This window comes from Centroberyx affinis, unplaced genomic scaffold (genome assembly GCF_046629955.1).
Source record: "Centroberyx affinis isolate AG114_WGS23_722 - 3 ecotype Tasmania unplaced genomic scaffold, CSIRO-AGI_Caff_v1 ptg002014l_1, whole genome shotgun sequence".
Classification (NCBI taxonomy): domain Eukaryota; kingdom Metazoa; phylum Chordata; class Actinopteri; order Beryciformes; family Berycidae; genus Centroberyx; species Centroberyx affinis.
Genome location: NW_027280356.1, coordinates 120,122 through 145,619, shown reverse-complemented (window position 1 = coordinate 145,619; position 25,498 = coordinate 120,122). Strand labels below are relative to the sequence as shown.

At 40.8% G+C, this 25,498-nt stretch overlaps 2 protein-coding genes across 2 annotated transcripts; both read left to right on the top strand.

Annotated features, from left to right (window-relative positions):
- The first annotated feature begins 2,942 nt into the window (after positions 1-2,942).
- On the top strand, positions 2,943-8,566 carry noxo1b (NADPH oxidase organizer 1b). Its single transcript, XM_071530979.1, has 8 exons — positions 2,943-3,017; positions 3,134-3,214; positions 3,389-3,461; positions 4,580-4,751; positions 4,954-5,162; positions 5,806-5,916; positions 6,329-6,446; positions 7,274-8,566. Exons 1-8 carry the CDS (start codon positions 2,943-2,945, stop codon positions 8,019-8,021), a joined length of 1,587 nt encoding a protein of 528 aa, XP_071387080.1. The 3' UTR covers positions 8,022-8,566.
- Positions 8,567-16,962: 8,396 nt separating this feature from the next.
- rnf151 (ring finger protein 151) lies at positions 16,963-23,701 on the top strand. Its single transcript, XM_071530994.1, has 6 exons — positions 16,963-17,052; positions 18,536-18,681; positions 19,310-19,406; positions 21,937-22,020; positions 22,052-22,176; positions 23,506-23,701. The coding sequence occupies exons 1-6, from the start codon at positions 16,963-16,965 to the stop codon at positions 23,699-23,701; spliced, it is 738 nt and encodes a 245-aa protein (XP_071387095.1).
- Positions 23,702-25,498: the final 1,797 nt, after the last annotated feature.

Genomic DNA, 25,498 nt, shown 5'->3' with positions numbered 1-25,498 from the left:
TGGTCAATACAGATAGAGGAAAACAAAAGCTACGGGCCGCACACCTGCACAGTTTCACTGTTTGTCAGATTCAGGCTGCACTGAACAAAGGCTTGACTGTGAAGCCAGCCCAAATCAAACAAAACGAAACACTGCGTGGCACTGTGAGGAAAATCCCAGCATCACTCTTTCTTTCTTTATTTTTCATTTTCACAGCTGCTAAAGCTGCTAAAGGACAAATGGGCTAATATTATCTATGTGGGCTCGATCGATTGGGGTTTTTGGGACTGAAAAATTAGTTGCAGCAGTGAGAGCTGACTCACAACCGATGCCTGTTTCAACATCCCAAATCTCACCTATTGTTCATTGTTCTGCAGAGAAGTTACTGCAATGACACTGTGGTGTGTGAAGACTATTCCGATCATCTGCCTAAAAATACACTGAGGTACAGCAATACAGGATGTGTGAGATGCAGGGAAGCAATGGGGAAAGAGAGGAGTGCCATATCTCAAATAACTTGTCAAAATGTAATAAAACGTAAAAAGCGTGTGTGTGTGTGTGTGTGTGTGTGTGTGCGTATGTGTGTGCGAGAGAGAGGGTTTGTGCGTGTGTGTGTGGTGTGTGTGTGTGTGTGTGTGTGTGTGTGTGTGTGTGTTGGGGAGGGGGTATTTCTTCCTGTGTGTGTGTTCCTGCCTTCGTGACGTCAGCAGATGCCAGGTGTTGACATCCTCTCAAGTCGTCCGCATAGCTGGACAGTCCTGACCTTTTACACCATAACGCTGTGTGTGTGTGTGTGTGTGTGTGTGTGTGTGTGTGTGTTTGTGTGTGTGTGTGTGTGATCAATCCTGGCATCACTTCAGACAAGGACTGCACGCCCCCCCCATCCTTCAGATGAGCGTTTGGGATAACCCCCTCTAAGTCTCACTCTCTCACCACCCTCACTTTGAAGAAACACCTGGGCCCAAAGCACACACACACACACACACACACACACACACACACACACACACACACACAAACACAGCTCTCCACACTCCACCCCGATAAGTGATATTACTGCCAGGTGACACGTGTGAAGTGATCGCACGTGCAACAAAGTTTTAATTACGGGGTTGAGGATGCGTGAGATGCAGGGAAGCGATGGGGGAAGAGAGGAGTGTCATATCTCTAATAACTTGTCAAAATGTAATAAAATGTCCCTCTAAATGGGTTGAAACTGTAATAAAAACCTGTTGATGTACTAAATTCCTGCATTCTGTCATAACATGTTGTTATTCTGTTAACCAGCGATTGTTTACATCGCAAGGGATTGATAGAATATTGACTGATAATGTAATAACTAAGGAGAGTAAGAAGAATTGTGTTAAATCTTGTTTTAAATTATTAGTTGATATCTGGGGGTACAAGAGTATTTTTCTCACAATTAAGATATATATGTGTAAATAAAGCATAAATGGGTCAAGACATTTCCAACTCTGGTGACCCAGGGTGAAACAAGTGCAAAGGTGTTTGACAAACTTAAAATCGATGTACAGATTGACAATCCTCGTAAAAGAAATATAGTAATCCTACAATATATTTTAGAAGGATATTATATAAATATCACAGCAAAAGTCCCCAAAGGAATATTATAGGAATAGTATTGGGATACCAGGCTAGAGGAAAAAATACCATAAAGCACAGCAAGGTCAAAAACTCACTAGAGCACCACACACACACACACACACACACACACACACACATATACACAGGAGTTATGTAACACAGGAGTTGTGATTTTTCATTATAGGGTTATAAAAAATGACTGAAGTGAATGAATGAATGAAGTTGAGCTCATTTTAATGACAAAAATAAAAATCTAAATAATTGTGATATATCCTGACCCTAACCCAGTTTGATCAATAACTAGCCTGCCTAAGAGAATTATCTAGGTCGGGGGTTCTCCAATGTTTTCATGTCACGAACCCCAAAATAGACATTAGACCCCCATTTGATTGGAAATTGAGAGTGAAACCTACTGTATGATTAGAATACAGAGAGTGAAACTTATAATTACAATAGCCATCATTACCATTCTGACACATTCTCTAACTGGGATCGTTTCAAGGATATTAAATTAGAGGGTAATTAAACTATTCCTAATTTTCCACTGGGACCCTCTGGAAGCCCCTCAAGGACCCCTGGAGGTCCCTGAAAACCATCTTGAGAACCACTGATCTAGCTGTGCCCATGCCCACATGTTTGGATGTTTGTATCCCCCCGCCCCCATCCCACACCCCCCATTTGATATAACTTTATCCCAGTTTCACTTCCATGTGGAAAAAATCTTTTGTTCTTGAGATTAATGGTGAGAGTGAAACCTATGATTAGAATAGCCATTCTTATGCATTCTCTAACTGGGTCTTTTTTTTTTTTAGTAAATCATAGCCTAGTGAAATTAAACTATTCCTCATTTAGGTTTTAGATTTTTAGGTTTTATCTATTCACACCATAAAAAAAGAACAATAAAGACAAAACAAAACAAAGAAAAAAAGGGCATGTGAAACCCAAGTGGGCATATAAAAAGTACCTCACCGAGAAAATAAAATTATATATATATTAGAAACAACAAGAAACAAAAAAACAAACAAATAATCAAAAACAATTTGACACTTTGAATTGCCTCAGTGTATGAAATGTGCTATACAAATAAAGCTGCCTTGACTTGCCTTGCCTTGCCTGGAGGTCCCCGCCCCCCACTTTAAGCACCACTGGTGGGTACGCCCACGTGTTTTGATGTTCGCATCCCCCTCTCCGTTCCTCCGCGTGTTTGTCTGTCGCCACAGCCGACTCCGCCTCTCCGTTGAACGTATATCTACTGCAGCTCTCTCCCTGACCCAGCAGTGCAACCTTGGCAGAGCAGGAGGAGAGTAAACACACAGGAGATTTTCACTGAGTCAGCTGAGACACAAAGCAGCGCAGCGATGGTTGGTGAGCAGCGGTGCGCAATCAGCGCGCGCATTATTGGAGTTATGCACAGAGACGCACCCAAACTCAAGGTGAGTTAGAAGTTTTCTCATTTTAACTTAACCTAATTGTTGAGTTTCTTTTTCATATTAATATGTATGGAAGTGTGGGTTTTCTTTCTTATCTGAATTGTTTTTCATCCCCACAGGTGTTCATGATATCTGTTTTATGGTCTGATGAGAGTGAAGTGATTGTCTACAGGTCGTTCCAGGACTTTAAGAAATTTCATGTAAGTAAAAAAGAAAAAACCTTCCTCATCACAGTACTGTTCACATTGTTAGATCAGATGAATCTTTAATCTCAGTGGTTAAATTGGGTCTTGTGGTTGCCAGTGGATGTCTCAAGCCTTGTGTTAGTCTTTAATAAGGATATATCAAAAATGTTTTTGTTTTTTTTCAAACAGAGGCAGCTGAAAAAGAGGTTCCCCCTTGCAAACCCTCTTCGGAGAAGGGATAGAGTCATCCCAAAATTTAGAGGTAAGTTTATGTCTTTGTTTTTTATTCCAGTGTTTATTCTAATAGCCCCGTTTAAAAACTGAAACCCTGCAGTGTTTGCCTAAGCATCTGATGGCCAGAGGAGCTGCCAACCCTACTGTAACAATTCAGAAGTAGTAATTTCAATGGAGAGTTCTTCCACTCCACCAGGATAAAAAATGACTGTGCTATCTCACTTGTTTCTCTACATACCTGCATGCCTGATGATCTTGTTTATCCTTTGAGATGCAGATTCGGACGGGTTCAAGCCTTCCTCCAAAAATCTAGGTGTTGTTTTTGACCTAGACATTCATTTTGCTAAACATGTTAAGAAGCTGAATCAGTCTCGCTTCTTCCAATTAAGAAACATTGCCAAAATCAAATTAATTACGTCTTTTCATGATTTGGATCATTCATAGGATCATTCATGCTTTTATTTCTATCATGTCTGGTTCCTTGGTGCAAAAACGCGGCTGCAAGGCTTTTGCCAAAAACTAGTCAGAGGTCTGTCCCACAAATCAAAGTAGGCTACTGGCCTCCCTTCATTGGCTGCCAGTCAAGATGATTGGTTTCAAAATTCTCCTCATCACCTACATGCACAGGGTCAGGGGTTAGGGTCAGGCTCCGACTTATATCACTGAGTTGTTGCATCCTCAGAGAGGAAGTCGCTCAGGTCAGCAGGGGTTTTTGGCTGTTCTGGAGTCTAACCTCCATCATGCCTTCACCCCAAAACTCTCAACAGCCTTCCTTAAATATTCGCCAACTCAGTCTCTGGTTTTAAGAAATTTCTGTCAGGCATTCTCTTAATCTGACGTTGTGTGTTGTGCTGTGTCTTACATAATGTGTGTTTTGTGTCATGTATTTATCTTTGTTTGTTTGCTTGTTTTAAAATGTGAAGCACTATGTGACTGTATGTCTAGAGAGGTGCTATGCAATTCAAATGTACTTACTTTGCTTTTAAACTTCATTTAGAAAAGTGCCATACAAACATAGTTCTTCTTTTTCTTCCTTCTTCTTAGTAGTAGTAGCAGTAGTAGTGATAGTTGTGATGTTATTATTACTACTAGTAACAGTGGTATTATTATTTATCTTCTTACAATTGTGTCCTCTTCTCTGCTCAGGGAAGGCCATGAAGCAGAAAGGATCCAGCAAGTCGGTCCGCAGGATGAGGTTCCTGGATGACTACTGCTCCAAGCTGCTGAGGTGCGACCTCACCGTGACCCAGAGTTCAGAGGTCACGCAGTTCTTCATGCCCAAAGACCAGGACCTGCAGCCAGACTTCACCAAGAACAGGTAGGCCGCTTGGACAATCCAAGGACCATGTTTTCCATCATCTGTCACGGGTCAGACGGCTAGTTAGATGTTTAGTTTGTTTAGGAACTTGTGTGTAAACGACTTTTTATGAGATCAGAGAGGCCAGAGAGGCCGTTAGAAGGCATAGATTACTTAATGCCCCTTTAATTGACCATTTGGGACGTATCTCTTCTCTCCGCAGCGTCATGATCCTGCTGTCAGACGACGTGCCTGAAGGGCAGGGTGGAGGAGGGGGGGACGCCACCCGGCAGCACGCAGGCAGCGTCACACACCCGTTCGTGACCCAGACGTACCGCTGCGTGGCGTCTCACGAGACCAAGGACACCAAGAACCGGCCGTTTAAAGTCAGCCTGGACGAGAAGCTGGACGTCCTCATCAAAGACCCTGCAGGTCAGAGCTCAGGCTTTCATGCAAAAAAAACCTGGCAGTTTTTTAATGAGAAAAAAATCATTCAAGACCCTGATCTTTCAGTGAACTCTCATGTAGTTTACAATATCAAGCATTACTTACGTATACATCTACTTATATTCTCTTATATTTTGCACATATTTCCTATCTATTAATCCATATTTAAATCCATACATGTAAATAATCCACCACAATTGTTATATTCTATTTTATTGGTTATATGGGTTTTATTGTTTTATTATTATTTGTTTACTATTTTACATTGTGTCTGTGTGCTTATATCTTTTTCACTATTACCTATCCTCCTATTACCTTGGCTGCTGTATCAGCCTCATTTCCCCACGGGAATCAATAAAGTTTAATCTTATCTTATTAATGGTCAAGCAGCAAATTATCCACACCTGGGAGCTGCCCAGTACAACCATAGTCTGTTACTGCTGGCCATGCAGAAGCACTATTCAAGCAATTGGGGTTAAGTGCCTCGCTCAAGTGCTTCTTAGTGGTGGGAAAGTATTTTTTATTCACTTTCCCCTTCCAGATTTTCTCAGCTGGTCTGGGATTTCGCTTCTCTCTCCTACTTTTTTTACCTGTTTCTGGTGTGTTGAAAGTTTTATTTTCTTTCCAGGTTGGTGGCTGGTGGAGAACGAGGATAAGCGTCTGGCTTGGTTCCCCGCTCCCTACCTGGAGATGTGTGAAGAAGAGGAGGAGGGGGATGATAATGGCTTCATTCTGGGAGGTACGATCACAGTTAACCCTAAATGATCAAGCCAAGACACACACAGTACCCAGACGGGGCCGTGCTTACATAACAAGCAAAATTATACAACCGTGTTTTTTTTATGCCCTAGTTTTGTTACAGGCTTGACATTGTTTATTTATGTCATGGTGGCTAACTCTGTCCGCACATTCCAAACACACATAGCTTTCATACTACTGTGGAGCCAAGCTGTTACAAGCAGCCAACACAAGGGCGCAGTCTTTAACCAGTGGAAAATATTCCCTTCTGTCAAAGCGCTGAGCAACATTAGTTTTTATAAAGATCATTTGTCTATTTTGCCTTCAAAAATGTTACCGTATGTCTCAGGAAAGCTTCACAGAATCTGTGTTTTGTTGTCTGAGCCCCTCTCTCTCTTGGTTCTGACCTCCAGGTGCCCTGTACTGTGCTGTGAGGAGCTACTTGACGAAGAAGGATGACGAGGTGTCTGTGGCTATCGGGTCTGTGGTGGAGGTGCTGAGGAAGTCAGACAACGGCTGGTGGCTGATCAGGTATCCCAACTATCCTGTCTGTCGGCACCGCAAACAAAAGAGTAGAGAATAAGAAAAGCATTCAAAAAGTTGCTCGCCACTCAAAAAAAAAATAGTTTTCAGGCTTTCATCAATGCCTCTTTATTGTCTCTCTACACAAACAAGGATCCAAACTTACCGTCTCGTCTGTCTGTATGAGTGAGATGGGTGTAGCGGAAAAAGATGGCAAATTTAGAAATGTAGTTTTATGGCAAAATTAATTTATTTGACATTTTATAAAATGTCAAAAATTTCATGAAAATGCCCCCAATACATACGCTCATGCACTTACAAGGGTGTCATAAAACAATGTAAATACAAAGTGTACAAAAAGCTATTGATAGCACTTGTAATTGATAATGTGAGACAGAGTGGGAGACATAATTGGTTTGACACCAAGTTAGACTGTTGGTGTTTCAGAGGAAATAGAATATGTAGAACAGACACATCGGTATGCAACACAACCACACATTCACTAAAAATAGTAGTAGGATGGAGACACAGTAATGAAAGAACATGATTCACTGATAATGTTAATAATGAGCGATGAGCAAAAGTACCAGGAATGCGGAAGCAATAAAATAGCGTAATATAAACCATTTGATGCACCTTACAGTACCATGAGTGCATGCATTTTTAGGACAGGTGGCCCCAGTGGGGATTGAACACATGAACTGACTGCACACAACCACAAGAGTGACTTTGCCAATCTCAAGTCAATCTCAAAATATACCTAAGGCCATACCTACACTGATAGATTATGTTTAACAGGGTGAAATAACCTCTTTTCCTTGGAATTCTTTTTTCAGATACAACGGCAAAGCGGGTTATGTCCCCTCTATGTACCTGCAACCGTACAACAACCCACGCGCCGGCCTGTACAGCCTGCAGAGAAAGCTGCACTGCTCCACCCTGAACCTGGCAACCAACAGCTCAACACACGGCAGCTCCTTCGATCTGTCACTGAGGGAACCGCAAACTAGAAGTTCCTATCCAGCCAGTATTAATGAAGAAAACAGTCCACAGCAGGATTCCCCAGTCCGGTCCAGAGGTGAGACAAACATGCCGCTGCGACTCCACAAGGCCCGCTCCCTGGACGCCCTGTCTGAGGCCTGGTCCCACGCGGCTCTCCCCGCCCCGAGGCAGAGGGACGTCTCCGTCTCAGACAGCCGCAAGAGCAGCGTGAGCGACATGAGCAGCGAGTCCGAGCTCTCCGGCTTCTCCTCGGGCAGCGAATCGTCCTCGAGCTGCAAAGAACAAGAGCAGCTCCGGAGCCGCCCGGGACGTCCCGCAGCCTCACCCCAGTCTAGTATCAGCGGCAGCGGGCGCAGCAGTCCTGATCTCAGCCTCTCCAACCAGCCCAGCTCCAGCTCCGGCTCTGGTAGCTCCAGCTCAGTCAGGTACAAAGGCAGCGAGAGGGCCTCGGTGGCCCCCAGCGTGCCGCCCAGACCCAAGGCCCAGGAGATCCTGACCCGCTGCACCACCATGACCCGCAAGGCGGCGCTGGCCTCCAGGGCCCGCCTTCTGCCACAGCCTCAGCCAATCCACAGCCGCTAGGGAGGACTGGGAGATCTGAAGAGGGTTACAAGTCAACTGAGCTGCCTTTTGTTTAGTTTGGATACTTTATTGGACTTAGTGTTTAGTCTGTGTATTATAGTCTGTGGTAGGCTTTTTGTTATTTTCAGTCTAATATTTAAATTATTAATACCACTGAACTTACTTTACTGAATGTATCCCTCTTTCTGCTGTATTGCACTTTTTCACATGTGAAGGAATCAAGTTGCAGGCGAGTTGTGTATTATTTGAAAGATCAAAAAGATGATATTATATCAGTTAACTGTATGTATTTGTGTAATTATTTTGTCTTTGCTATTTCATACTGTGTTACTTTCTAAATGCTGCTAGTGTAATTTCCCAGCTAACAAATGTAAATAACATTTTCTAACTACAACCTTTGTTTCTGATTCAAGTGTTACTGTTTGACAGTATAATGACTTTAGCTGTGACTGTGAGTATAGTGACTATTAATGGACTATTATACCTGTATTGGGTATTGGGTGTTATGTAGCAAATTGTAAGAATCTTATTCTTGTAAAGTGCAATAAATGTTAACCCTGAAGAGTTCACAATCCAGCTTCACGATGAGTAACTTTACATGCTCAATAAAATCAAAATTGCACCAGAAGTAACAGCACTGTCTTTCCTGAGCCATCGGTACCAAGTTCATGAGTGTATGATGGAGTGTGAGAGATAAGTGGGTTTAAAGTTGGGTTCCCTTAATTTCTCACCCATTTTCATCTACTATATGTGGGCCAGAAGTAGTTGGGAGTATCACAACTACACCAAATATCTTGTGTTTATAAATACATTAAAGAGATTTGGGTCATTTCCATTCATGGAGTTATACAATCTTATGTTAAAGGAAAAAATCAGCGCTAAAACACTTTAACACTTATTTCTTATTTCTGTGGGTAACTGGCCGGACGCAGAAGATGTGACGTCATGTTGAGATATTTCCAGCGGCTACTAATGGAGTTTGATATGAGAAAATGTTTCAGTGATCTAAAACATCAGCAGTAAACGTCAGGTTTTGGTGTCAGTCCCTCAGAATCAAAGAGCGAGGGCTTCTTTCTAGAGCCGCCATTTTGCACCAAGAGACGTTCAACAGTCATACAGGGAGAAATCCATCGTAGAAGAGGAGAGAGACCAGTTTCTCCACCCACAGGAGCAGGAGAGGAGAGAGATCAGAATGCAATGCAGCAGAGAGACAGGTTGTGTTTTGAGTAAGGGACGTGACTCTTACTTTTTCTCAACTGGAAAAACTGCTCTCTTGCTCTCATCCTTACTCTCTCCACCTGCATGTATAGCCCACAGCTGAATGAAACAAGTTCAGGCCCGTTCTCTGGGGGTTATTAGAAGTAGACAAGGCAGTTTGAGGGAAAGTGGATACACCAAAAAAGTAGATTAAAACACTTGATCACAAAATAACTCCTGGAATATGTTGAACTTCAGATTAATCATAAAAGAGTCTCTGATATTTTTCCTTAAAGCCTTTTGGGGCCTGAAAGGCAACAATTTGGTACAGTGGCTCTGTACTGAACCCTTCAACATCCAACCAGCCAATGCATTGGATTTTGACTAATCAATGCATGGAGGTTTAAGGACCATGGCATACAAGGGTTGAAATCCCTTAAATAACTCCTTTTGTGGAAAAAATCTCTTCTTGTCTAGCCTACTTTATCACATTGTATCCCATTGCTGATGTTTATTTATCCTTTTTAACAACAGGAAATGCATTCCTACAAACTGTGAACAGCTTGCCACTGCGACACTTTTGTTATCACTTTGACACACCCACACACCCACACACACACACACACACACACACACACACACACACACACACACAGAAGATGTGTGAGCCGCATGTGAATGCATCAAGCAAACAGATGTCTGTGATACCGTGCTAATGAATTTACACACACGAGAGAGAAAAGAGAAAAGCAGAGAGGAAACAAGTGGTGGAACAAAGAATGATTACAGAGAGATACGGAAATTATACAGAAACTCTGATTACTCCTTTCAGCTCATCAAGAAGTACAACAAGCATTTTGAATCCCTGGATCAATTGCACAAGTCCTGGTGAAGTATAAGAAGCACAAATACCCACTGAACTCAAACAAGTTAATGTTCAAGTTTAAGCCTAACCCTAACCAGGTCTCAAAGGACTTTACAGAGAATCCACCTAGATAGATCTAACTGATCAACAATCAGTTGTAGAACAGAAGTGGAAGAAACCACAAGACACCTAAACCTCAAATCGAAGGCAGTGACCCGTAATTTGACAAGATTGTCAGTGGGATTAGAGTAGATCTGGATCACTGAGCGGGTCAGGCTGGCAATAATGACAATAATAGCGATACTGTGATACCACAGGACTGGAAATAAGTCCACCGTAGTCGAGTCCAAGTCAATTCAAGTCCTATTCGAGACGAAAATAGGCCATAAACAGTGTAAATGTCTTTCCATATGCAGTTTCTTAAGGATGAGCAGAGATGAAGATCTATCTGCATCAGCTCTCAACTCTTCAACACCTAACCAGCCAATGCATTGGATTTTGACTAATCAATGCATAGAGAGATGCATAGGTTTGAGGACAATGACATATGTGGTTGAAATCCCTTGAATTATAGTCAGGCGCTGGGGAAAAATGAACCAAACATTAATAATATTACTCATTTTTTTTACATTTTTAGATAGGCGGAAAAAAGTCAACATCCTGTAGTAGCTGAGACCAAGACAAGTCCGAGTCAAGTCCTAAACAAGTCCAAGACATCAAGTACTCAAGGACTCAAGTCCTTTATTATTGATCTCTTTCACCTCCTTGCTGCTGCTCCCATCTGGCCCTCTACCCTGAGAAACTTGCAAATGATGGGCATAAACTCAAACCACTAATCCCTTAAAATAACCGTACATTTACACCAATTTACATTAATTCACTCCTTAATTCAGGCAAAATCCCTTTAAAATTAGTTAAGGGAGTTATTAATGGAAGAGACTCCATCAAAACCCCCTTAAACACCCCCTTAATTTTTGACTACTTATTTGTGAATATAATGAAAAATTCAGGGAGACAGGAACTTTACATTAATAAGTCATTAATAACCCTGTAAACCATGCACAAAAGACATAAAAAAAACCCTTTGATTAGGCTACTATTGTCTCCATGAATCAATAGAATAGATCCCTTAAAAACCCACGATACTAACCATTATTGATTTTATGATTATGACAAGTAGAGAGGAAGTTTCAAACATCTGAAACAATAACTATTGTATGTTTTCGGTTCGACCTCAGAGTGATTTTTTTGGATGCAGAGACAACAATAAAACCAATTTCAACCAATCAAATTAAAGTTCTAAGAAAAAAGGGGCGGGGCAATTCTGCAGCGAGCTGCAGAATTGTCCCGCAGTAGTTGGGAGTATCACAACTACACCAAATATCTTGTGTTTATAAATACATTAAAGAGATTTGGGTCATTTCCATTCATGGAGTTATACAATCTTATGTTAAAGGAAAAAATCAGCGCTAAAACACTTCACCACTTATTTCTTATTTCTGTGGGTAACTGGCCAGACACAGAAGATGTGACGTCATGTTGAGATATTTCCAGCGGCTACTAATGGAGTTTGATAGCAGAAAATGTTTCAGTGATCTAAAACATCAGCAGTAAACGTCAGGTTTTGGTGTCAGTCCCTCAGAATCAAAGAGCGAGGGCTTCTTTCTAGAGCCGCCATTTTGCACCAAGAGACGTTCAACAGTCATACAGGGAGAAATCCATCGTAGAAGAGGAGAGAGACCAGTTTCTCCACCCACAGGAGCAGGAGAGGAGAGAGATCAGAATGCAATGCAGCAGAGAGACAGGTTGTGTTTTGAGTAAGGGACGTGACTCTTACTTTTTCTCAACTGGAACAACTGCTCTCTTGCTCTCACTCTCGTAGAAATGTAGGAAATCACTAACTTAAGTAGAAGTAGACAAGGCAGTTTGAGGGAAAGTGGATACACCAAAAAAGTAGATTAAAACACTTGATCACAAAATAACTCCTGGAATATGTTGAACTTCAGATTAATCATAAAAGAGTCTCTGATATTTTTCCTTAAAGCCTTTTGGGGCCTGAAAGGCAACAATTTGGTACAGTGGCTCTGTACCGAACCCTTCAACATCCAACCAGCCAATGCATTGGATTTTGACTAATCAATACATAGAGGTTTAAGGACCATGGCATACAAGGGTTGAAATCCCTTAAATGACTCCTTTTGTGGAAAAAATCTCTTCTTGTCTAGCCTGCTTTGTCACATTGCTGATGTTTATTTATCCTTTCTAACAACAGGAAATGCATTCCTACAAACTGTGAACAGCTTGCCACTGCGACACTTTTGTTATCACTTTGACACACCTACACACCCACACACACACACACACACACACACACACACAGACACACACACACACACACGCACACAGAAGATGTGTGAGCCGCATGTGAATGCATCAAGCAAACAGATGTCTGTGATACCGTGCTAATGAATTCACACAAGCGAGAGAGAAAAGAGAAAAGCAGAGAGGAAACAAGTGGTGGAACAAAGAATGATTACGGAGAGATACGGAAATTATACAGAAACTCTGATTACTCCTTTCAGCTCATCAAGAAGTACAACAAGCATTTTGAATCCCTGGATCAATTGCACAAGTCCTGGTGAAGTATAAGAAGCACAAATACCCAGTGAACTCAAACAAGTTAATGTTCAAGTTAATAATAAGTTCACTTATTATATAGCCCTTTATCACAAGCAGGTCTCAAAGGACTTTACAGAGAATTCTCCTAGATAGATCTAACTGATCAACAATCAATCGTAGAACAGACGTGGAAGAAACCACAAGACACCTAAACCTCAAATCGAAGGCAGTGACCCATAATTTGGCAAGATTGTCAGTGGGATTAGAGTAGATCTGGATCACTGAGCGGGTCAGGCTGACAATAATGACAATAATAGCGATACTGTGATACCACAGGACTGGAAAGTCCACCGTAGTCGAGTCCGAGTCATTTCAAGTCCTATTCGAGACGAAAATAGGCCATAAACAGTGTAAATGTCTTTCCATATGCAGTTTCTTAAGGATGAACAGAGATGTAGATCTATCTGCATCAGCTCTCAATCCTTCAACACCTAACTGAATGCATTGGATTTTGACTAATCAATGCATAGAGAGATGCATAGGTTTGAGGACAATGACATACGTGGTTGAAATCCCTTGAACTATAGTCTAGTGCTGGGGAAAAATGAACCAAACATTAATAATATTACCCATTTTTTTTATATTTTTAGATAGGCGGAAAAAAGTAAACATCCTGTAGTAGCTGAGACCAAGACAAGTCCGAGTCAAGTCCTAAAGAAAAAAAGGGCGGGACAATTATGATGCTTCATGATTCATGCTGAGGAAATTATTAAAGATATCGTTGTAGTGTGAATTCTTGAGCAACAAGAATACCAGTGACTGAATGGTTTACTTTGCCAGGTGCTGAGATCCCTGGCTTTCAAAAACTCACTTTCTGGCCCGTACTCTCTCCACACACACACAGACACACACATAATTGTCATTCAAAAAACTATTAAAGGCACACTTGGGGCCACTGACCATATGCCTGGTACCAATTGTATTTGACCAAATATGATGTATATTGTTTGTACTGATACTATACACCTAAGTATCTGATTGTACCATTTTAACCGTATGTTTTATGTTATGTATTGTATGTATTATGTCTTATGTCCTTTTTGTGGATGCCAGGAAGATTAGCGGTCGCCAAGACATCAGCTAATGGGGATCCATTTAATAAACAATAAACAATAAACAACACACACACACACACAAACACACACAAACACACACACACCTACTTGCGTGTTCAACTGCTCAGTGATGGAAAACGGTGCTACAAGTGAGCAGCTACGACGCCTAAAAAGCTTGTGCTCAAGCCAAAAGATTACTTCATGCCCCTTTCATCCAGGATTAATGAATAAACACAATGCCTAGTCAAAGGAATGAGATTACACTAGACAAAGACAATATACTTCAATGTATGATTCAATTTCATGACAAACCGAACATTTTCGGCACCGCCCTGCTTTCTTCAGCGATAAGCAATTATTGAGCAATTTCCCAAGAATCAAGCGTGATTTACTTCTGCTTGCGTCTATCTGATAATAACAGCATGTGGGTCACTGTTATCTGAACGCAACACCCACATCTGTGTCAAAATGGCTTTGTAGAAAGATGTAAAAATCACACATTTAATGACAGAAAACTTCATTTTGCAATATCTCGTCATTGTGGTATTATATCAAAGTTACATTACTGAAGATTTAGTAATAGCAAACTACACAAACGCGTCACTAAACTCATTAGATAGATAAAAGTGATGCTTTTATTGCCACTCACAAAAGGAAATGTTCTCGTCTTGAATTGTAAAGAATCACATCACTGTTTTTATGGACTTAAAGACAAGGAAGCCCGAGGAGAAAGATTAAACATTACACATGCTGGGAAAACCTATTGCTTGAGCCTGTTGGCACACTTCCAGCTGTGACCTGATCAGCTCCTGTATGTGTATGTGTGTGTGTGTGTGCGTGTGTGTGTACGTGTGTAAATATTGCAGCAGCTAGGAATGTCCAGGGCAAGTCTGAGTTGATTGCGTAGTCATTAATGTTGTGGGATATATTCCCAGTAAGGAGTCCATCACACACTTTATAGACCTCACAGATTTCACAGGAATACTGCAGTTTACCTCTGACGCACAAGAACAGAAACATTTAACTTTGACATCTCGATATTTTGTGCAAAACTCTGATTTCTTTGTTTGTACAATTATTTCTATATAAGACAAAACAAAGCTGTGGATGATGTCCATATGCACATGTTGCTTAAAAGTGTATTTATGTATCTATGATTGTATGTATGTGCATTTTTATCTTTTTGCACAGTATATAAATTATGCAAATGAATGTAAACTGGTTTGGTGAGTAAATATCTAAACGTAGCTGATAACCTCTAGGATAAGTTATACTTTAATGCCAGCAGACTTTCACTACGTGTCAAGTTCCTCAGGTGTGGCTCTCATGTTGACATAACACTTCAATTACTGTGAACTAACGTGATAACCTTTTTATAAGATAATGACTCCTTAGTGTTTACTGTGATCGTAAGCCATCTTTGTTGATAATTAAAGAGACTGCTTCCTTGAAGGAAATGCATTCTTTAGTTTTTGACAGGAAAAAGAGGTTGTTCTTGGCACTAATAATAGCAATCCTAATAATAAAAACGTGTGTCGGCTACTGAAACATGAGCATTGCCAGAAAATGGTCACTTGATGTGACACACTCCACGTTTTGGCCCATGTGCTGCACATGGGCCAAAACAGATTTTTTAAATTCTAATCCGAACACTATTCACATTTCTGCTGGAGCTGGTCTTTCTTTTCTCACAACATGAATCGTGTCATTGCGTGTGCATCTGATGCTGCATCTAGTGACTTCAGAGCCTTGTTCTTCTACATCAAATCAAACAAGATGTATTTCTATTTCTGTTTGCTGCAGATCTTCTCTCACTCTAACTCTATTACTTTCACATGATTTTCTGCTGGAGCTGGTTTGTTCTTTCTCACAAAATGAATCTATATCTGTATGACATGCATGCACACACACACAAATATGCATATAAAGAACTTATTCTCATGTAGGCTTCTGTAACTCCTGAGAAGTACCATCCACACCAAACCACAGTTCAGCTGTCTGCGTTTGTACTTGCACAGTCAGAAGTTAGCCAGCACATACAGGTTACACATGTGCTGACTAATCTGTCCTCTCTCATGTATGAAATGTGCCGCCCCAGGCCAGGACTAGACTCCTCTTCCAATACAAAGAGAGAGGCAGTAAAAGGTGGGAGAGAGAGAGAAAGTGAAGCATGTGAAGCATGCCTCACACAACCAGACAGACCAGGCAGTTGCAGTAATGATGACTGATTGATGACGTGGGTGGACATTTCTCATGTATGAAATATGGGACAGGGTTTAATGACATACAAGGAATTGATGACTGACACTGTTCCTGCCACTCCACTTACTGTATAACTCACCCGAGTTACTGTAAAAGGGGAGTTAGGACAGGCCACATGGAGCAGCGTCATCAAACCTTGATGGAGTGAAGAAGTTATTAAAGAATGTGTTGACAGTTCACATATTTGGAAAACTTTGATGAATGTCCAACTTTCTTCCCTGATGCATGAGAGGCTCCAATAAAATTGGTGTTTCTGCACATCTTTGTTTGCCTTGTCTCAGCAAAACAGCCAAATAGTTGCTGCGTCAAACTATGAATCTCTGTACATAAATGGATACCTACCTACATATATACATACATATACATATACATAATGGTAAAAAGGTAAGGCAAGTCAAATTTTAGTTATATAGCACATTTCATACACAGGGAAAATTCAATGTGCTGTCACATAAAACACAAAAAATAGAAAGAAAGAAAGAAAGAAAGAAAGAAAGAAAGAAAGAAAGAAAGAAAGAAAATTAAAATAGGTAAGGATAATTAAAAAAATAAAAATCTCTCTTCATAAAGGTAAATTTTTCACAAATTAGGGTACTTTCTGACAGCAAAATGAACATATTTGTATAATATGTATTTTCATTTTGAATGTAGTTTTATTTGAAGTTTCGCTTTTGCCACTTTAAGGCAGAAAATATACATTTTCTGACAAAAAGTATGTTTTTTTCACTTGGGATACAAAATTGCAACTTTATAGATAAAGGTAACAAGGGTTGAAAAATGGACTAATGCCTAATGCCACGCCTAGTGACAAGCATCTGTATGTACCTTATTCACACTTGTTATTCTATTTGATACACACTTGAATTGTATGGAATAGACGGTGATGAGGAGGATGAGGATGATGTTGGAGATGAGAATGAGGAAGACGTTGAGGATGAGGATAATGATTATAATAATGCTGATGATTGGTGGAGTGAGTGCTACAGTTGTCCCTGGTGAATGGATGAATAGATGCTGCCCTCTAATGTGAGCCTGCAGACTGCTGCAGCTCTCACAGCTCTTTCACCTGTTTACACTGCTGTGGTGTGTGATCAGTACGTCACAATGTTGCTTTACTTCAGTTCCCATTGAAGTCTCCATCAACTCAGTCAGATGCTAAGTGAACCTGACAGGATGTTTTTTTTTTTTTTTTTTTACTGCACTTTGTTTCTTTCACTATTCATACTCATATCCCATCTACTGGCTATAATCCAACAGCAGAGCGCTGACCATCAGTGGCAGAGCACCAAGGGAATTCTGGGTAGGATCTCTACAGAGCGTGCATGACCATTGAAAGCTCTGCGTTTAGCAACAATGGCAGCTTTTGTGTAAAGAGTAAAACCCCGGATGTTAACCAGAAAAAAGGAGACATGGGGGAGGGGGGGGGGGAGAAAAAGAGAGATACATCTAGGTTTTCTGTCAGTTTCACATGGATATGAGTCACCACTGGACTTTGGTATCAGAGAGAACTGGAAATCCATGGCGTTTGCTGCTAGAATGACGATGTCAACGTCACGTGACTTGAGTTTTTTTATTTTCAGGGTGTTTTAGCTGTCATTGCCCGCTGGATATTTGTTTGTTTATTGTTAGGCAAAGCTGACACCAAGTCAAACATCGGTAGCAGCTTTTACACATTGACATAACTGGGCACTATGGTGAGTAAAAGTCCAAATCAAAGGTACTTTTGAAATTAAAATCATATATTAATTAAAACTAAGAACCGTATATGGCTGTTTTTCACAGCTGTTTCAAGTTTTCTGATGAGTGATGTTTCCAAAGTTCAGTAAAAGTCCCATGTGAAAACCCACATGTGAATTCAAAGAACATGTGCTTTTTGGACACTTGTTGGTTTTCCTATGTGAATATATGAAATTTCCCATTGATATTTTGCCCTGTGAATTGTCTCTTTGTATGTGAAATTAGGTTTTCACATGTAAAACATGTGGAAAAAACAAAATTTTATATCTAAAGTAAAAAACTGTCCAGAAATCACATGTGCTTTGAATTCACATGTGGGTTTTCACATTTTTCATTTCACATCACACTTTTTTTTTATAAAACGTATATATTTCATGATTAAGGACAGGAGGGGAGATGTGTAACATTCACACTTCAAGCTATTTGGATTTATTAGAATTGTTCATAACAGACTTAAAGACCAAGATCACATAGGATGCTTTTTCTTTTTTTTTTTTACATACCTTCATCTTTTTTTTTTCTGTTATTTTCCATTATTTGTTTTTTAGAGCCTGTGCTTTCATTTGAGCATGAGAAAATAAAAGTGTCCTATCTGATCATGGCCTTAAACTACTTAGTTCTCCATCTGAAAACTTAATATTTTTTGTGAAACTTTCTGTTCATTAATTTGTATTGAGTTTATTTGAATGTTCTGCCTCTCTGTTTGCTCTGTGCTCCAGAGCGGAGGTTACGATGTGGATCTGTTTGTGGAGCGACTGGACGGTGATGTGATGTGCACCATCTGCAGGTCGGTGCTCAGGTGTCCCGTCAGAGCCACCTGCAGCCACGTCTTCTGCAAGAGCTGCATCCTGGAGTGGATGAAGAGGTAGGTCTGCTGCACATCACCACACTGAAACTAAAGATTATTCTAATGGTTCATCAAATGTTGTGAGGCACTTAAAGGTGCTACATGTAGCATTTTAACATCAATAAATCATTACCATATTAGTGTATATTACCGTTAACAAACAAGAGAAGCGTGTCAGCCTCTAGTGGCCTCTGCATTTTTCATTGTTTCTCCACCTGGTGGATCTGGAGGGAAATCTGCTGGATCGCTTTACGGCACAAAACAGGAAGAGGTTCTGTTCTTCCAGAGCAAACGGAGCTAAAGCTTTCAGAGTTTCAGGCAACAGTAGATGGTGGAAGGAGAGAAAAATGGATGGAATGGCGATGGAAAAATCACTTCATACATGTTTATCCTCTTTACTAAAGCCAAAGAGAAGGTTTATGGGAAATGTGGTCTTACAGTAATTTTGAGAAACACTAGCACTAACAAAACCACCGGTGTGAGATCGCCGCTACGAATCATCTCCACCGTGCATGGTCTCATTTGTTTCTAGTAATTATACCGCAATTAATTTGACAGTGATATATTGATGTTTAACAATACAAATAGCCATGAAATGTTACTTGGAAGCAAGCCATTAACAAATAAAATTCTGTAACGTGTCCAGACAGGAGACGTGTCCCTGCTGCAGGAGGCCCATCAGCACCAGCCTCCTGGTCGTCATGTGTAAGCTGAACAAAGCCATCAGTCGCCTGAAGGTAAAGGTGAGTCAGGAGCAGACCTCACACTATTACAAGTGATCTCAGATACAGTCGGCAACACAATTGTATTTAAAGTAATAATCTGTGACATTTTCATATATTCAAATGTCTGTTTTGCTACTCTCTTTGATTCAACCTGTACTCCGTTCATGAAAGCTTTTACATTTGCTGTTCTAAACACCCGGTGTCTGGAAGATCCTCTGGATGTGAAACGTTTTACGTTTACAGTTTGTTTAATAAAAATAGAAGAAGAACTGGGTAGTTAACATGAGCTGCGATAGCCACCATGGCTGAACAGACAAAGAAAACAGCGCCACCTACAGGAACTCAAACTGCATCAACTGCTTAGCAACAGAAAAAATCGCCAAATGTGGATTTCCATTTTAAGAAATATATGAAAATAGAGAAAATCTAAGCCTTGGATGTAAACCGACTGTAAGGTATTTTCAGCAGATGAGCAGTTAAGTATCTTCATCCTTCTTCTTCATGGTCACTGTATTTCATTGACTTAACACACATGGTCTGAACTGTGGAATAATTACATTCACTGTGCCAATGGACTTACATCACATAACAAGTTCAAATATAGACTTAGGGCCTGTCTAATGAACCGTACTGCTAGAAATCAGTAACTCAGTGCACAAATTCTCTCTTCCTCCTTTTCTCTTCCTCTCCTTTAACACACACACACACACACACACACACACACACTCACACACACGCCAACACACACACACACACACACACACACACACACACACATATACAAAACACACACACACCTCCTCATTATCCCACTCACTTCCCTGTGATTTCATTTTCTGCATCAGGACTTTTTAAATTTCCCATTTTATACATTTTGTTGTTGTTCTATTTTTTCCATTATGTTCTGTTGTCACTTTGTTATGAAATTCATTTGAGTCTTTGCTTTCCATTTTCCCAGTTCTTTTGTTTGTTTTCAGGTGAGCATTTTTTGTCCTTTGGGGTTTTTATATATACCTGCCAATTTATTTTTATTTTGTTTCTGGTTGTTTTTTTGTGTATCATTGCATTTATCACTGTGTTTTCATCCCTTCATCTATGATTTATTACTGCAAATAACCCAAAGCTGAAACTAAACCTCATGGCCAGCCCACAACCTCATTACATATTTCTTTTTTATGGGCTAGTCACTTTCCTGGCAAGTTCAACTAATCTCAAACTTTCTCCCCAATTCAAAAATTGCATGAAAAACCTTCAATTCAGGAGATTTCTATTTGCAGTAACCCTGAGATAAACGAATTGTGTCTTATTATAAACTCAAACCATGAAGGAGATAGATTTTTTTAAGCACAAAGGAGCTCATTGCCCCTGTCTCATAAATCACCTTATCTCTGCTGTTAAATGAAGCCGTTTCCCTGAGATGATGGACGACAGTCATTTGGTCTCTCCTCTAAACTTTCTCAATGTTTTTCTTTATCTCGCCTCCTTCATCTTGTTTCTTATTCCTTCAACCTATTTTTCGCCCCCTTCTCTATAACTTTTGTCAGCATTGAGGTACAGCATGGGAATACTGCAGTATAACAACAAAAATTGGTAACTATAATCTGATCTGTTCTATTTTTCTTGCATCCTTTTTACTGTTTGCTGCTGCAATACCTCAGTTTCAGTTTCTCAGTTTTTCATTTTATCTTCCCACTAGTTGTTTTGTTGATTTTGAGTGACATCTGTGGTGCAAGGGCGTTCATTCCTGTGGAGTCTCTGCACTGCACTTCCCAGAGATCACCTGTCAATCAAACAGTGTGACGTCTTTTTCCTTGGATTTTCTGTCGATGAAGTTTGAGTTTCTTTTCTGTGTCTGTTCAGCCATGGTGGCTATCGCTGCTCATGCAGTTCTTCTTCTACTTATTCCAAACAAATGAAATCCTAGAAATGTAAAATGCATCACTTCCTCTGCGCCAGAGGATTTGTCCCAGGAAAGATCTACCAGACTTTGGATGTTTAGAACAGCAGATGTAAAAGCGTTCATGAACTGGATATATTTTGAACTACTATTATATTATATCAAACAGCAATAGCAAAATGGACATTTAACATTTATTTATATGAAAATGTCACAGATTATTACTTTAAATGGTCCCACTTTATTTGGATAGTGCAATGCTGATACTCAATTTACTATCAGGACTATATGTGTCACTAAAAAGTCTATTTTCAGGTGATACTCATAATTGTGTGAAAAGCAGTCTATAGATATTTAGTGGCTGGGTTAGGGTATATCAGAGGGTTAGGGTTAATGTTAGAAATAGGGTCAGGATTAGGTTTATATAGAGATGCAGCAAATAGGCAAGTGACACTGTGTTGAACATCTACTTTTTGTCACCTGATAATTGAGTATCAAGCCTGTCCGAATAAAGTGTTACTCTTTAACGACTGAGTTTGAGTAATCCAGTGGATTACGTTACCAAATTTTAAGCAGGTAATCAGTAATCAGAAACGGATGACATTTTGAACGCAACCTTCCCGAACCCGCCCTGTTCCTCCCCTCTGACAGTGTCAGAATGCAGGCTGCTCAGCCACCTTCCCTCTGTCTGGAGAGTTTCTCCACCGCTCCTCCTGCCTCTTCCAGAAGCTTCCAGCAGGTCTCCAGACTCCAGCTGCAGGTCCAGGTCCAGGCCCAGGCCCAGGCCCAGGCCCAGGCCCAGGCCCAGGCCCAGGCCCAGGCCCGGCTCTGTCCCCTGGGCTGTGGGGTGCTGCTCGGCCCGGCCCACCGGACACAGCACTACTGCTACAGGTCAGAGTGAACCATAAGATCTGAATGTTCTGTCAACTCCTCACTCTCCCTCCTCTTCTGCCTCTTTCTGTCTTTCTATTCTGTCTGTTTGTGTTTGTTGGTTCCTTCCTACCTTATATCCTACCCTCTTTTATTTCTTCTTGCTTTACTTCCATTCCTTCCTTCCTTCCTTCCTCCCCTCCCTCTTTCCTCCCTCCCTCCTTCCTTCACTCCCACCTTTTGTTTCTTTCTTTCTTTCTTTGCTCCATCCCTTCCTCCTTCCATTTCTTCCATTCCTTCCTCCCTCCATTCATTTGATTGTTCCTTTGTTCGTTCATTCACACATTAATTTGTTGATTCATTCCTTCCTTCCTTTCATCCCTCTCTCCCTCCCTCCTTCATTCCTTAGTTATTACCCTCTTTCCATTCTTCCTTCCTTTCTTCCTTCCTTTCTTACTTCCTTCCTTCCTACCCTCCATTCACCCCCTTCTACCTCCTCTCTTTCCTTCCTCCCTCCCTCCTTTTATTCCTCCCTCCCTGCAATTAAAGATTGGATGGCCCATAACTTTCTCCAACTCAGATAAAACTAAAAGGTTAATGAAAGTGGCCCTGATGATAAAACTGGTATAATCGCCTTGGTCCTCTGTTCGCCAGCATCAAGTCTGCTCTCATTTGTAATTTGCTAATTCTGTTAAACCATTGAACACATGCCTTTTTCTTCCCATTGTAAAACATTGACAAAATAATGCCCTGTGCTATCTTTTCAAGATTTGGAAAGATTCATTTATTCTTTTTTCTCCTCCTGTCTTGTAATGTCTTGTTCACATGCCTCAGTAAAGCCACAGTTAATCAAAAATGTCTCACAAAAATCCCACACAGGGCTCATAGTAGTCTTGCATCGGCTTCTGCGTTGGCTGCCTGTTAATTTCCAGATAGTTTTTAGATCCTATAATCATTAATAAGGCATTAAACGGTCTGGTTCTTTCATATATCATTGAGTTATTGACTTCCCAACAAAACTGCAAGGTTGCTTCGGTGTTCAGACCTGGTTCAGACCAAGAGCTTTTTGCTGTCCAGGTTTAAATCAATTGGGACTGTGTTTTTCAATAACCTGAGATCACCAAACGCTGTTGAGTGTTTTAAACAAAGTCTCCAAACTCATCTTTTTACATTAGCTTTCTGTTGATGTTATTGTCTGTCATGTCAAAGTTTCTTTTAGATGTCCTTTTGTTTCATGAAGCCCGATTATCTTACTTCCTACATCCCTTCCTCCTTCCCTCTCACCCATCCTTCCATCCTCCTTCCCTTCTTCCTTCCTTCCTTCCACTTCTCCTCCCCCTCTTCCACCAGACAGCTGAAGCAGCAGGTGGCGGTCCAGATGCAGAGACACCGGACCGTTGCCATCGCTCTCCACAGGAAGATGAACAAACTGCAGCGTGCCATGAGCTTCCTGAAAAGACAGGCGGCGCTCATCTACTCCAGCCTGGAGGTGGCAGGCAGTCAGGAGGTGGAAGGCTCACAGAGAGTTTCAGAGACCGCAGGATAGATCGTAGTAAAAGCAACAGATTTTTGAGTCCTGCACTGACGTAAAATATTGATCAAGGCTGCATGAGATTATAGTTTTATGGGAAAGATGAAGATGATGGAGTGGTAGATGGATGATGGAGAAAAGTAAACAACATCGCAGGGGGAATCCAAAGGGATGAGCATCTAAGCTTCATCAAAGATTCATCGATGTGTTATGAGATCGTTGTTTTTCCAGTTTGAGAGCAGGTTTGTGAATGTGAGAGGGAAATGCCACGAGGAGGCTGTGGGCTGAATGTATAATTGGATGCAGGAACTGGAACAAGGTTTCATTAAAGATTCATGTCAGGATTGTAGTTTTTATATAAGCATGTAAGAAATGTGAGATTTGTGGAGGATATATGTTTTCTGTGTGCAGCTGTCTTCTGAAGGTTTTATATTTCAGTTTGTGGATGCCTGACATTTGGCAGAATAAAACTGACAATTAAGACCGCAGCGCTTTTCTTCATTTTATTTAATAACTTCCATCTTCTATGTTTTAAGTATGCTGGTCAAAGTGGCATTGAACTGTAAACAATCGAAGCAGCAAATAAATACATAATCTCATAAGAATCATTCACATGTAAACATTGGCAAAAGGAATCACTTGTAGTCGTGTGTCATCATGTAATGTACAGTATCCTGTTACACTTGACAGCGTCTCGCTCTGGCTATGCCACACCATCAAGTTTACATTCTCTCCTGGATGCTTTAACCACAGCTGAGCAAACCTCAGACTCTCCACTGGACACCCAAACATCTACAGTGCCAACCTTCAGACCTGGAGAAACTCCCAGCTCAGACAGACAAGTCTGCCTAAGAGCTACTGAGGCCCACACTAGGCAAATATATAACTTTCACTTCTATTTGGTGATTCTCATTCTCCATCTGTTCATGAATTTCAGATGCAGATTGGAGTTTTAGTTATACAAACATTTCTCAGAGGCAGAGCTGGAGGCAGAAATAATCCGATTGGTTGAGTTTTGGTGCCTTCCATTTAAACTGGGAAGTCGGAATTCCACAGTTCCCAGTCGGAAATTTCAACTGGAACGCCCCCTGAAGTCGGATTTCCGACTCGGGAAGTCGGAAGAACCTCACCAACCCCGACCTCACAATCCAAGATGGCTGCTCCGCGCCTCAAGCTGTAGTAATATACTGTTTATTAGCACTTCTGTCTTATTTGTGTCTCATTAAATCAGTCGTATACACAGTACTGTCCTGTGGACATGTTGCTATGGTGTTTGTATGCGCAAAATACCGCGTAATGCGTTGTTATCAACTGGTATTGCTAACAATGGCTAACCTGCCTAGAGCAAACCCCACTTCCCCCACCCCGTGAAATAATTAAACACTAATTGGTTTCCAAATTGTTGTACTGGAACGCGGTCAACTCGGGTGTGACGTCATTCCCAGCTCCGACTTCCGACTTCCGAGGTAAATGGAACGCAGTATTAAACCTAAGTGGGTGGAGCCAAAGAACCACAGTTTTTCTGGCTTATTAACATTAATCTGAAGCCCAGTGAAAAAGACAAGAGGTGAGAGAGGATGAGGAAGCTAATATTATAAAGCCTAGCTCTCTGCTACTAACTGAAAAAATACAATCTAGCCATACTTACTTATCTAGGTTAGCTAGTTAGCCTAGCTGACCTTCCAAGTTCAAACTAGCCATACTAGCCTATAACTAGCTAGATAAACTAGTTAGCTAGCCTGCCTTCCAACTTTAAAAAATCATGAATGCCATGGTCATGAATGAATGAAAAAAGAAGTCATTGATATTTTA